Here is a 14,322-nt window from a genome sequence, read left to right as displayed (position 1 = left end):
TTTTGTCAATACTTGGTTTTAGATTAAAATGCCATCAATTGTAATTAATCAATTAACTCTATTAAAAATAATACTCCACCACTAATTATTAGTAAAAAAAATGCCAAAATTGAATGCTGATATAATCTAGTGCTTTAAATTAAAACAAAAAAAGCAACATTTATTCTCATGGATGCTAAAAATCTGATTGATTCAGTAATAAGTGCTACCTATAGCATCAATTTATTTTAATTTTGGCAAACTTCAAAAGCACATTAAGCTGATATTAACTGCCTATCTGCTGAGGCAGCCAGCCTGCAGCCCGGTGCTTTACAGTCATGCTGCTGTAACTTGTCAACTGCAGTTTTGTAACAATGCACTGACAGGTGGTGCTTCCCCCACCCCCACCACCACACCACGACTGTCCAGGTTCTACTGGACTCTAAATGTTTTCAGTCAAAATGATCTTTCTTGCAAGCAAGGACATGCAGTTATTTTTAGCAAGCTGATAAGCAGTGTGCAGCAACAGATGGTAGTGAGATTTGGGGGACTATTTTAACCCTTGGTATACCAATACTGTCCCATGCCTGGATGCTCCTGTTACTAAAAAAGAAGAAAAAAAATCAGTATCTTAGGGGTGTCAAGAAATGAACAACTAAAAGAGCAGTAGCTTGAGTTGGCCCAAGCTTATGTAAAGCCCCAAGAAAAATTATATTTGGGGCTCACCTCTAGCTCAACCTCCACCACAGCAATACTAACCTCCTGTAAAATAATCAATGCTTGGTCTTTTCTAGGTGACTTCTGAAGGCAAGTGACATTTCTACTTAGAGATATTGAAGTAGGGGCACATGTTCTTCACATTTGGCATTTTTTCCTACCATTTTACTTAAAAGTGGTCAAGTTTGATGTGCTAACAAGAACTCCCCTCACACCCCACCCCTCTACAAAAAGACATTCTCAGGCGACAGAAACTGCAAAATTAGCTCTAGGGTATGGGTCTGTTATCAAAACTTTGAAATTATGAATTTTTTCATATGTCTCTGTGTGTGTACAAATGCAGTGTGAGCAGGTTCTGTGTACATGTTAAGTTCTCCTGAGCCCTAAGGCAAGCAGCTGCACTATTCGGTGTTACCAACCGGCCCTGCCTGCGGCAAGAAAATATATACACAATCACCAACTCTATAAGATTTGTATATTTTAAGTGATTATTTGGAGGGACTCGTTAATGCTGATTAGTACACAGTACAGATCCGGCTGTGACAGACATAATATTGAGGTAAATTCAAGAATACAAGGCGATTTAAACCTCGCAGCGTTCTCTCTGCGTCTATCTTTAGGGTCTTTTCTCACACACGCATGTCCTCCGCCGCTCTGGACCTGCTGCTCACTCCTCTCTAAAGGGGCTGTGGTGGTGTATGCATACTTTGTGTTTAATGTTGTGGAGGGGTGAGGGGTGTACTCATGTCGTTCCACCTCTCTCTCTCTCTCTCTGCGTCTCTCTCTGTCTCGCCCCCGTCCAAACTCGCGCAGCGCAAACTTTTCCCTAAGACTTTTTCAGCTCGTGGCCCCGGAGCGCTCCGTGCGAAGAGACACGAGAAAAACTGCAGACAGAAACAAAACAAACTCAGAGGCGGAGTGCGTGAAGAGGCGGGATGGTGCTCCAGCCGAGCTGCACATGTGAGCCCAGAGGCCACCGGTAGCGCTTCTTTTTACTCTTTAATTCAAAGCACAGAGAGTAAGAGGAGAGGACGCAGTCTGACAGAGAGAGTAAAATAAATAAAAAAAAAAGTTCTGTGCTACAAGTGTCCTGTCACCTCGGGGAGATGTTCTACTTGCCGGTGTTCAGCTGGATCCTCCTGGGCGGTCTGCTGCAAACTGTGGCACCCTGGGGTGCGGGGCGTACGGGCAGACCGAGGCAGTGCGACCCACCGAAGTCGGTGAGTTTTATTGGGGGATTTTATTGCGCAGAAGAGTCCTTTTATTAGACTCATTACATAATTTGCTTCTGAGAAAACAAGTCCGTGGCAAAATACACAGACCTGCATGTTTTGCAGCTCTACTAGCAAAATAGCAGATGATTTTTCTGTTTTATGTTTGCATTTATACTATAGCAGTTTGGAGAATGGAAAAACTGGAATTAACATCGAATAATGGGTGTTAAACATAGCTGAACGGCACACAAAAATAATTATTCAAAAATCTATTGTATTGATGCCTTAATACTTGAAAAAAATTGCAGCTTTGAACAAAATACATAATTTATAAACAATATATTTTTCTTCTTAACAACAGTAATATTAATAACCGTTATGATTATTATTATTATTACTATACACATGTAAAAATATAAAGAGATTCTTTATAGGATTGTATAGATCTCGGCCTTCCCAATGAGCGGGTTTGCCAAAGGAAACTACGCGCTTGCCAACTTTACGGCTGTTTATGTGACAAAGTAGAGAACACCCACGGTTGACTTAACTTCATTTGGAAAAGTTTCATTGACCTTTCTGAAGTGGTCATGTTTCAACACAGTGTGCGGCTTATTAAACAAATACAGGTTATTACAGGGCAAATCAAAGATTTTCCTATGTGCGCAGAGGAACACTAATCATACATCCCACACGCTTTTTTTTTTTTTTTGCTGCTGACAGGAAGAAAAAAAATGCATCACCTAAGAAACAGGTGTATGGCACTTGAAAATCGCTCTCCAAGTATCTGCAGTGAGGTTATTATCATTATGTCATTATATCATTATGTCTGAAAAACTGGTTTTGTTTTTAGAGTTCAATGTAAAGACTTCGTGCCCCTGCGCTTCGTGTGATTTGTATGCGTCAGTACAGTGGTCTCTGTTTTGCATTAGGAGTAATTACCCTCATAAAAAAAGGAGCACCGCGCGTCAAAGCTCTCCAAAAAAAGTCCGCCCTGCCTCAGCAGAGGGGATCTCTCCTCTTGTCGGTTATAAGTCAAGCACGACCACACTTTCCGTGTCTAAAAGTCATCTTAACCCTTTAAAGCCAACATAAGTAATACGAATCAGGAAATTGTGATCTTTTAAAACTAAACTGTTTATTGAACTTTTCTTTTTAACAAAAAAGTTACAAAATGTCCCCTTTTTTTGTATTTTATCTAAAACGTCTGCGTTTTTTAATGTTTTCTTGACAATATTTATCACTTTTACCGCAATTAAAAACTACATTACATTTTTTGTCTGGCAGTGTTAAAGTTTTTCAAATATGTTCTGCAACACATTTACTTCATATGGAGAATTGAACTAAATGATTGAATCTATCCCTCCTTATATTTGTATACATGCTTGTTTGTCAATTGTTGATGTTTTCCAATATTTGTCACCACTCTATTTGTGTCGGCAACAGGGGAAAAAAATGCAACATACTGGACATGTTGACAAACACACAAATTTGTGATAACCGAGTCATGATTTATAGATTATTTAACAATTCATGCTGCTTGTGTCTGAGTCAAGAAAACATTGTATGCACATGTCAACTATTTGTGAAAAGATCAAGAAGGAACAGGAGCAAGATTGGATATGAATGCTATATTGAACTTGGAAATATACACAGTCATATTCAGTAAATGATACATTATAAAGAAAATACATTTGATGAGGGTCATTTGTCATATTAAAAATATCTTTTGAAAACCCTTAAGCAGGTAATAAACATGCACTTTATTAAACCTAAATTTCTACATTAAAAATGTTTTTTATTGGTCATTTATAGTAGTCCAACCTTATGAGAAATTAAGCATTGTTGCCATCATAAATAATTGAAATAGAAGCTTAAGAACATCAGTCTGTGTAAGGCACTGCATTACACATTTTTTGTTCAATTAATTAGAGGTTTTGTAAGTAATTACCCCCAAATTAATCCAATTTTTCTAAATGAATTTCACTTCAAATGTCACCTTTATGAATTAACAATATGGATTACCATCAGCAATCATTGAGAATAAAATTTCAATCATGACAGAATCAATCATGACTATACACATGCATGAACAGTTTTGTCAGATGTGGATTTACTTATTTTGGCTCTGAATCCTGTCATCTGTTTTGTTGCTGCCTGTTGTAGCTAAAGTTAGCCCTGGTGTCAGCGCTCACAAAACATGTTTTGCATTAAAGTAAAACTGTAGTCTTGAAGTACTCAATGCATAATCCGTTCGGTTGGCAGACATGCTTTAGATGCATTATGACCATCTACTGGGGTGGAGTGTGTGCATCAGCGTTACCAGTGCGCCAGGAATTAGGGAACCAAAAAAGATGCTTTTTCTTCTCCCCAACAAATAAATATCTGAAAATCTATATTCAGTATGTCTTACCCTAAGACCCCTAAGATGGAATTTGGTGAAAGCCACTGATTTCGCTGAACAATATACTGGACAATATCAAGGGAAGTCAGTAGTGTTGTGGTGGATGGTGGACTTAAATGGAGCTTGGCCCTAAATTGATTTCTGCTTAGGACCTCAAACTACTTGGGCTGGCACTGGTGCTCAGAACAAAAATACCCTATTCCCATTTCTCAGAAATACGATGAAGGGCGAATTTACAAATCCGACCCTGACAGGAAAATATTAAAAACAAAATAAAACTCAAAATCTACTCTTCTTAAGTGTCCCGGCTTATCTGCAAAGACTTCAAACCACTGTAATGAAATCATCCAGACCATAGCAGCTCTGTTTAGTTTGCCCTTGCAGCAGACTGCCAGGAAAAATACTGGATGCTCATTGCAATTAATTAAAGAGAACATCCAGCAAGAAGTCTTTGCTCATTTTGGCTGCTATTTGAAATTTTAAAGGCAAACTTGGCAGCATGCAGTATGGCTAGAGCGCAGATGAGGGAAATCTTCTTGATTTAATTGTGGAGGTAAACATTTTCTAAGAATAACTTTATTCTACTGTAATGGGTTTCATCCCCTCAGTCGCCTGATTACACTGTGCGTCGGTGGCCAGCAGCGTCATATTGTTTAGAGAAGCAAATTCTTTTTTCATATTCGAATAATGCCAACATCAAAGCCATAGCACATGCACGGCACATTCGCTGAGCTCTTAACAAGAAACATATTTAAAATGCAACACGGTCTGATGTTTATTTAAAATGACTATGATTATTTAATTTCCTTTGTGACATTGTTTTTTATGAATATAAGCATAACAGACAAATGCTTCCTGTTATGGAAACCACAGAAAAACACAATGCTGTGTTTAGGACTGTCAGCATCGCATCTCCTGTCTTGTGGCGAGTGCAAAAACATCACAAACAAAAGTATCACAGTGAGGTCAGAATGGAGAGCAGGTTTCTTTCGGCTTTTTGTTTTTATAAGCTTCAACGCCGCATTACATTTGCACTGTTGCCTTGAAAATGCTACACATGGTGAAAAGAGGCTTTGGCAACAGAAGTATGTACCTCAACAATACACGAGGGTCTGTTTACAATGCAGGAGGCCTTGCTATAAACTACTTCAAATCCACAATTCTCTGTTACTGAACAAAAACCCGTTTTCATTTTAGTTTCTTTTTTTCTTTTCTTTTTAAGCTCAGAGAAATATTTCTTCAGCTCTAGTTCTAATGTAAGCTTAACTGCTCTAAAGTGATACTTTTGGTTTTCCTCTCCCTTTTCCACAGCAAAGCGAGCTGAATTCTTTCCTGTGGAGAATAAACCGCACACCTCCTCAGCCACCCTCTTACTTGTTTGGTACCATCCACGTTCCCTACACCCGAGTCTGGGACTTCATCCCCGACAGCTCCAAGCAAGCCTTCCGAAGCAGCAGCAACGTGTTCTTTGAGCTGGACCTCACAGATCCTCTGACCATCTCCAAGCTCACTAGCTGCCAACTGCTCCCCCACGGAGAAAACCTGCAGACCCTTTTGCCGCGAGACCTGTACCGTCGCCTCAAACGCCACCTGGACTACGTCAAACACATGATGCCTTATTGGATGACGGCGGACCAGAGAGGTCGTGGCCTGTACGCCGACTATCTGTTCAACGCTATCGCAGGGAACTGGGAGAGAAAGAGGCCTGTGTGGGTGATGCTGATGGTAAACTCGTTGACGGAGTGGGACGTCCGGTCCAGAGGGACTCCGGTGTTGGACTTGTTCTTGGCTCAAGAGGCAGAACGAATGAGGAAGAAGACGGGCGCAGTGGAGCGGGTTGAGGAGCAGTGTCACCCCCTTAATGGGCTAAACTTCTCTCAGGTAAGAAGGAGAAAGCGAAGCTCTTTCGTCTTTAGTCTGTTGTTTTGTTTTTGAGTCTAGACAGCTGGGACATCTGGAGAACTTGAGCAGAATCTTACTTTGTGTGTCGGTCATAACTCTGGCTGCAGTAAAGTAGCTCTGAAGGAGGAAAAGGTTGGGCTTTATAGTCTACTATAAAAGTTTAGTGTATATGGACGGATTCTAAAAGAGTGAGCAAAAAAAGAGGGAGAGGACAATATAAGGAGAAGGAAGCGCTAAAATGTGTCTGTATGGAGACAGCTTTATGGTTATGGATGTCTCTCCACCTCACTAGACAAACATGCTCAGCAGCTGAATCTGCAGAAAGGGTATCAGTATGAGTGGTGTACATGAGAGCAGATTAGCAAAGATGAAGAGAGCATGGAGCTCTCCCTTCCATCAGCATAGAGTGGCTCTATTTCTGCCAAACTGCTTGACTAGGACTGTTACTGGAGACTAAAATATTAGTGAGACACTAATTATCTGATGAGTAAAACATGAGAATTTTTGTAGAAGGATAAAGAAAGCACGAATGCAGTTTGTTCTGGCATAAAATCATGAGACGTATTTGATGTAATTGAAAACCCAGCAGTGAGTCGCAGCAGCAAGAAAAAGATGCTCTCCTCTACTCTGTATAAAGGCTTGCTGTAGCCATGCAGAGGCTTCACATAGGAACATTTATGGTGCGCTGCAACAGAATCTGCAGGGGGCCGTGACGGCACAGATTGGTCCACAGCTAATTTGAGCGGCAGAGCGTTTTGAGCCTCTCCGCTTTCATCAGTACTTTCTAACTACGCTGTCAAAACGGCACTGCGTGCACTGCACATGCCTGAGAGCTTTGCTGCCCCTAGAAATAAGCAGCTGCAAGGCACCGTTTTTCGGTAATGACGAGGGTAAAGGCTTCCAGCTTTGGGTGGACTTACCAGTGATCTGTTTTGTGCCGCAGACATGCCGTTTCCCTAATGTGTGCCGCGGTATTCTCATCCTATGTGTGTAGTTGAAGCTTGCATTTAAAGTGGGCCTGTGTTGCTATAAAACTTTGTTGCAAAGCGTGTCCTGCATAGCTGAACACACAGTGTATTTCAAAAATGCTGAAACCTTTTGATATTTATCAAAACCACCAATGACAATGTAACTGGATTTATTGGTAAGGACAAAGTACTTACCAATAAATAAGTACTGCAAAATCATGAACTGGGAGCAACAGGACAGCTAGCTTCCAAAAATATTGAAGCATAGAAAATTGAAATTTGCACCATGCATTCTTATTCACTTCTCTTTACTTTTACAGCCCTAAATATAATCAAGCTAAACCATATGCCTTCAGAAGTCACCTAATGAGTGAAAATAGTCCACCTGTGTGTAATTTATTCTCAGTACGTTTACAACTATTCAGTGGAGGCCTCAAAGCTTGGTTGGAGAACGTTAGGAAACAGGCATTTTCATGAAGACTAAATATCACAGCAGAGAGGTCAGGGAGAAAGTTGTTGTGTTTAAAGCAGAGTTATGTTATAAAGTAATGTCTCAAGCATTGAGGTTCTCACAGAGCACTGTTTAATCCATAATCTTAAAATGGAAAGGAATGAGTTTGACACAACTTTTTACCTATTAAGCTGACACAGACTGTGCAAGGACAGCATTAATAAGTGGAGCAGGAGCTGTGGAGGATCTGCAGAGATAAACTGCTCTGGTGGGAGAATCAGTAAAAAAAAAAAAGAGACTAATAGGAAATCAACCCAACCTGTGTGCTCTGAACTTCTGACTCTTGGGTCCTTCTCTTTCCACATATGTATAAATACAATTCAGAGCTGGACTGAAACTGATATGGGAACCATTATTCTCAATTACAATAATGTGAGGTTTAATCTGAAGATCATGGTTGATTGGATCCTTTTACGCTTGACTGTAACAATGATGAGGTCAGGAGAATGGCTAGACCTCAAGTCAAAAGGGAAACTGTGTGGGTGTGAACTAAAGGAAAGTGAAGCACCAGAAAGACGGTCAAAGACACACACACACACACACACACACACATTATGCTGGGATAGACTGTGTGCTGAAACAGTGGTAAGGCTGAGTCTGGGGTGCGTCATTTCCCTGCTAACACGAGTCTGAATCACTAAGAAAAAGACAATCTGAATTTGTAAAGATTCCAAACCTCACAGTATTTTTTGTTCTTTTTCAGATAGTTATAGCTTGTGATATTTAAAGAGAAGCTTTTGCAGAAAGGGGAACTGTCTTGCTACACAGAGGTTTCTTCAACAGAACTTGGTCCTGGAGATACATGTGATTTCAACACATTTTTGTGCAAAAACTCCATACTTTTCGAGACTCAATTTTCCAAGGTTGCCAAACTCACTCAGTCTGTTCCTAAAGTATAGAAAGAAAAGGTTACATTGGATTTATGGCAGGTGGATAGACAGACAGATGCATGGATGGACAAATGGATGGGCAGATGGATGGATATATGGATGGAAAGTAATCTACAGTATATTCTGGGGCATATAGAAACATTAGGCACACCAGTCTTCTTTTGACAATAAACTATGGCGGTCTAACATGAGCGCTGCCTGTCTGAGAACTCTCTGTGGTCTCTTTAGATCTCAGAGAGGTGTGAATATGACTGTGAGAAACAGTTTAGAGGCTGTGGAAATAAAGGCAAGTCATGGTGCATGGTTCTTCTCTGGCTCTTTGAGGGCTGATGCAACTTGACAGGTGGGCAGGACAGCGAGTAGCGAATGCTTTGAGCACAGATTGGAAAAGGCCGGAGAAAGTTTAGTCAGTTCAAAGAGTGCAAGCTGCACATCAGTATCCCTTTAAAGGCTTCCTTTTTTCCCACAGGGGTAGGTCATTAAAGTGCCATCAGTATTTATCAAGTAAACGCATCCATCAAATATCTAAAAATTGCTTCAAATAATAAAAAAATGTTTCTTTTTGATCAAATCTCTTAATAATATCAGCTGTCACAAAATAGCAATAGTGGTATGTAACTGTGATGCACATTGCCAAACTGAAATTGATTATTTATGTCACTATGTATGTCACTTAGCCCCCTGAACATGTAAGCTAGAAATTTCTCTAATTTAAGTTTCGTTCTATTCCACCAAGCAAACACACATATTTACTTTCCCAGGGTCACATTTCAGCTGAGACCAGCGGCCCATGTTAAGGAGAAATTACATCATATTGGTGGCGCCTTTCTCCTGGGCAGGGGTCAGAGGTCATGGTAGGAGGTGGTGGAGTCATGAGCAACGAAGCAGTAAGGAGACTGGCAGTCTGCTGGGGTCTTTTCTAGGTACTGCTGAGCTGGACGGCAACACCACTGCCCACCTCGGTCTCTGACCAAGTTGAGTTTCCATCGGCTGCTTTTTATGGGGACCAGTGCAATCACACAGGGAGAGAGATGTCACTTGTCACTTCATCACTTAAGATCAAATAGGGTTAAAGGTTTTGAGATTGCGAGGTGACAGAATCTGGTTTCCTCTTGGTCTCATCCTTTTTTTAAGGGCTGCGATGTTTACAATGCCTATTTCAGTCAGCGTGACTACTGCAGTATCCTTCTGCTTAAGTGGGATTCTCCACCAACCAAATACAACCCTATTGGTCATTTGTTCCTGCAGGAATTTACAATCAGTAGTTACAAGAATAGTTTTCAGAAACAGGTGACATTTAGTGGCTAGTGGAACAACATATGAAGCTTTAAAATGTGTTTTAAATGACAGTAAAACACCTGTTAGTGATAGAAGAAAATAAATTGACAGAAGAGCAGAAATCACTTGTTGCATTTGGTCAAAGGTTTATAGTTGAAAGCATTGCGTGTGGGCGTGTACACACATGTGCGTGTGTATGCATGCGTGTGTGTGTTAATAGTGCTATTTTTCTTCCTTGAGAGGACTCTGACAAGAAAAACACTTGACTGAAGTCTGCTGTGAAGTACAAATGCTCATTTAAGTGTTTATTCTTGTGGTTGTAAGAAGCTATGTTAAACTGTCTTAAAAACATAAACAGTCACTTTCGAGCACTTTCATAACATATGCATAACATAATTTATCCAAACTGTGTCTAAAAGATTAATTCTTACCATCCTGTTTCCCATCTTGGATGGCGGTGCAACAGCAGCTCCAACTAGTTTATGTGGCGCAGGCTGTCGGGTGACTGTATAGTTTTCGCTGCATAGAACTGAGCTAGGTGGAAAAAAATGATTCTTTAGTTGGAGGTGTGGAGGAAAGACAAAATAAGGAGAACTTTCACATAAAATTTGATAAAAATAACAATGCATATGATACAATGAAAAACATTTATTTCAATCAAATCTCAAGACAGTGATCAGGCCTGGGCTCTATATTGGCTAGGCTTCTTTTTTATGGGTTTGTGATACAATTTCTCTTTCTTTCTGAGTCTCGGCACTTAGCTGCCTTCAAAGCCAGCAACTTCTGGTGATGGAAATCATTGTGAGAGCTTGATCAGCAAATCAGATGTAGAATGTGGATTATTTTCAACCAGGTCATACTAGCCAGCCAGTAAGAAAAATGAATTCTATTTTCCTAATATTGCTTGTAATCGTTTTAATTTGGTGAACATTTCAGGGTCCCTTCTCAGACTGAAGATTCAGGATGACATCTGTGTCGGATAAGGAGTGCTTTATAGCTAATGAAACACTCCAGCAATGACATTTTGAAGGACCTCAACATTAGCAGTATGTGAAGTGTCACGGCTGGTGTGTTTGTAAACATTACTTACTATATTATAGATTTAATCCTGTAAGAGTAAATCTATAATCCTGCTTTTTGTTCCACCATCAAACTTGAAATATGAATAAACAAACATCTGTTTGTGCCTCCTACGGTCTAGGCACCAACACTCTCCACCATTTGGCACAGATTTGCTGACTGTGTCTATTATGTTAGCAAACAGCAACAATAAATCTCCAAGTCAAAGGGTGGCGCCAAACACACAGCTGTCAGAGAAACCCACAATTTATAAAACAAGCAGGAGAAGTATAAACAACCATGTAGAGACTTCATAATTTCTTAGATTGGTAGTACCCTTAGTCCATTCTACTTTCATTTCTTATTTGCAAGTATCCAGTTATTACATATGCTCTTAATCTTGCATATCAGTTTGTTTTAGTGTATAATGAACTTTTTTCAACAATTACATATAATCATAAAATGGGATTTAATTTCATTTTATTCAAAATTTGTATTATTTTCAAAATTCTTTATATAATACTAATAATATTTATTATGTTTATTATATAGTTTATATAGTTTATTATGAATATAGTCCACATTTGGGTTAGTTGGGTTTTATGAAAGATGACAGATTAAGACCCATTAGCAAATTTTAATATTTTTTTTGCTGGTAGACACCACTTCTTACAGAAAACTGAGTAGATTAGATACAATTCATAAATACAAAACATTGAGTTTATAATCACAAACTGAAGCTTGATCAATACAAGACAGTTCCTTTCCATATCTTAAAAAGTCAGGGGTAAAAGCCGATTTAAGAATAAAAACAATCAGCCTGTGGGTGGATGAACTTGGTGGATTCTTCAGACTTGTTTATTGCTATGACTTCAGTCTCATATGTGCGTGGTCACAGTATGCTCCACACCCTATAGATCTCAAGATATGGCCATAGTTTTGTAACTGTGGATGTTATCAGGGTAGTATTAAGTCCAATATGTTAACATTTAGACATTATAATTTTTATGGAGACATACTGTATAATGAAAAAAAACAACAAAAAACCTAATGACACTCAGTGGGTTTACAACAACTGATCTTGAAGATACTTTTTTCTGTCTGAATGAAAAAAAAAATGGTTCTATTAACTGTTTATAGCCACACAATCTGTTTTCCATTAGTCACTATATTTTTACATGCTGCTGAATTTGATTTGTGTTTTTTTTTTTTTCAGTCCAGAAAACCTACTAAAATATTTCCTTAAAACAAATCAGTATTTTGACATACATAAAAAAGGTAAAGACACTACAATGTAGAATATCCAGGGGGAGTTTCTACTGTGTAGATCCAGATGCTTCTGGCTGTTCAATTCACCAACAAGTGTTTATGATGAGCAGCTCAATATTCATAGTTCAGAGGAGTAAATGTCTGCACTGACTGAGCAAGCACTGTTTTAAATAACAGTCAAGGATCCTCACATGTCATAAATCATGCTAAATATTTCCCTTAGATAGTATTTATCCAAAAAGGCATATTTAAGGGAGGATTTTGAATACCATGCAACCATGCCAAAATCCAAATATTTACATACAGTGATGGGGTGTGTATGTCTAAGTTTAAAGTGCAGACCGTGATCTGACTAACGGAAAAGGAAATTCTGTGTCTGAACTCTGCTCTAGTTTGCTCTAACCTTGTGCCTCCCTTTTGATTCTTTCTTCTTGCTTTCTTCTTTCTGTCTGACATGACCCAAGGGTCTGACTGTGTCATTGCTCACTTACTGCTCATTTGAACACACAATAACACACCCACACCAAGTGGAAAAATGTGAGAAAGGGAAGGGGAGAGTGGGGGTATTACCTTTAAAGTGTGTTATTGACGTCCAATGTCTCTTTAAGCGTGACATCTGAGTCACGGTCCACTAGGTCAACTAACCTATAATTACGTCCGCAAATATGTAGAAAACTGCTAGGTAAAACCTATCAGGCTGATCATTTGGTCCTTTCGGCAGGCAGACGGCAGTTCCACTGTTACTCTAATGACTTAATAGACTTCTTAATGACCAAATAGCTCTCTGCCATCCAGAAGCATTTAGAGAATTATATCCTGGACAGAACTCTGTAGGAGAGATGGAGGATGTTACATCGGCACTGTACACAGTAGACAAAACAAACGTCAACAAATCTTCAGCTTGATTCATATTTTGGGAGAAAAGTAATGCATTTCTTGAACACATGTCTGGAAAAAGTCAGCAGGCAGGAGCCTATTGAAAAATACAAAGTGGCTACACAAAGGCCTCGGTAGAAGTTAATCAGCAAATGTTTTTCCTGTATGGAAAAAACATATTCGCTCTCTTCCAATTTAACAAACATAGAAGAAATGACTGGAAAGTGCTAATGCTAAAAGTTAATTGCATATCCAGAAGTTTTTCTTTTTTCCTTCAAAGAAATTGTATCAAACTGTTTTTCAAAACCATACTCAGTCAAACCAAGATGCCTGTAAAACATGTGCGTCCCTATAAACTTTCAGTCCTGTCTCCATTCCCTGACTCCAACTGAGGCCATGTCCCCCTTTCACTCAGACTACCTGAAATCTAAAGTAATGACTCTACCATATTTTCAGTACATTGGAAAGAAAAGATTTTGGGTGGCATTTCATTTACTAAATTCTGTCAAATAAAGATATAAAATATATGATATTGATTAGATATTTACCACCATTGATAAGCCCTTCTAATCTAAAAATGTGTTTTAGTTTTACAAAAAAATTAATAATAATAATGAATGTAATGTTTAACTGAGTATTATTTTATTAATCCATGACTTTTTAACAAAACAATTTCGCTATCTGGTTGAAAACGTAGTCCCTTTTTAAATCCCATGTGGACAGCCACAATTCAATGGCATAACAAATGTAGCTGACATCTCAGAATCAACAGGTGACAGCCAGACATGTAAGCTACATGTTCCCTGCTGGTCCATCATGATAAATCATTGCTAATAAAAACAAATAAGTCATGTTTTACTGAAAAAAATCCTTTCATTTATTATAGACAGTAAAGCTTATGTCAATTCCTTTGAGGTGAGATCTAAAGAATATGATACAAGTTTTTATCGGGACTTGTCTCTGACACTGCAAAGTGTTTTATGCTTCAGTAAAGGCTTCAATATACTCTGGGGTTCTGTGTGTATTGCCGATTGCATTACATTTCTCCTGACGAATTCCTTAATTTCCCTCAATCCCAATGGATACTCGCAGATTTGATGATCTAGTTGGACGCCTAGCTGTGTTTCTTCTATGCCAGTGAAGCCACTGCACAACTGTTAGTGCAACACAAAGTGGCAGTCTTCCTGATATGCATCCCTTCCACTGGTTGCCCTGACTCAACCTTTTCAGCTCGGTGTCGCATACAGTTTGATGTGAA

The 14,322-nt window shown here is 39.1% G+C and overlaps 1 protein-coding gene across 1 annotated transcript in view; it reads left to right on the top strand.

Moving 5' to 3' along the window:
• Positions 1 to 1,483: 1,483 nt before the first annotated feature.
• Positions 1,484 to 14,322, top strand: part of LOC102220574 (metalloprotease TIKI2-like) — an 81,173-nt gene continuing 68,334 nt past the window's right edge. Inside the window, exons 1-2 of the mRNA XM_014471199.2 lie at positions 1,484 to 1,916; positions 5,623 to 6,192. Coding sequence (XP_014326685.1) covers positions 1,803 to 1,916; positions 5,623 to 6,192 — 684 coding nt within the window. The 5' untranslated portion in view covers positions 1,484 to 1,802. The remainder of the gene's footprint in view (positions 1,917 to 5,622; positions 6,193 to 14,322) is intronic.

The sequence above is a fragment of the Xiphophorus maculatus genome, chromosome 9 (genome assembly GCF_002775205.1).
Source record: "Xiphophorus maculatus strain JP 163 A chromosome 9, X_maculatus-5.0-male, whole genome shotgun sequence".
NCBI classification, from domain to species: Eukaryota; Metazoa; Chordata; class Actinopteri; order Cyprinodontiformes; family Poeciliidae; genus Xiphophorus; species Xiphophorus maculatus.
Note: the sequence above shows the minus strand (reverse complement) of the source record. Positions and strands in the feature narration are given on the sequence as shown.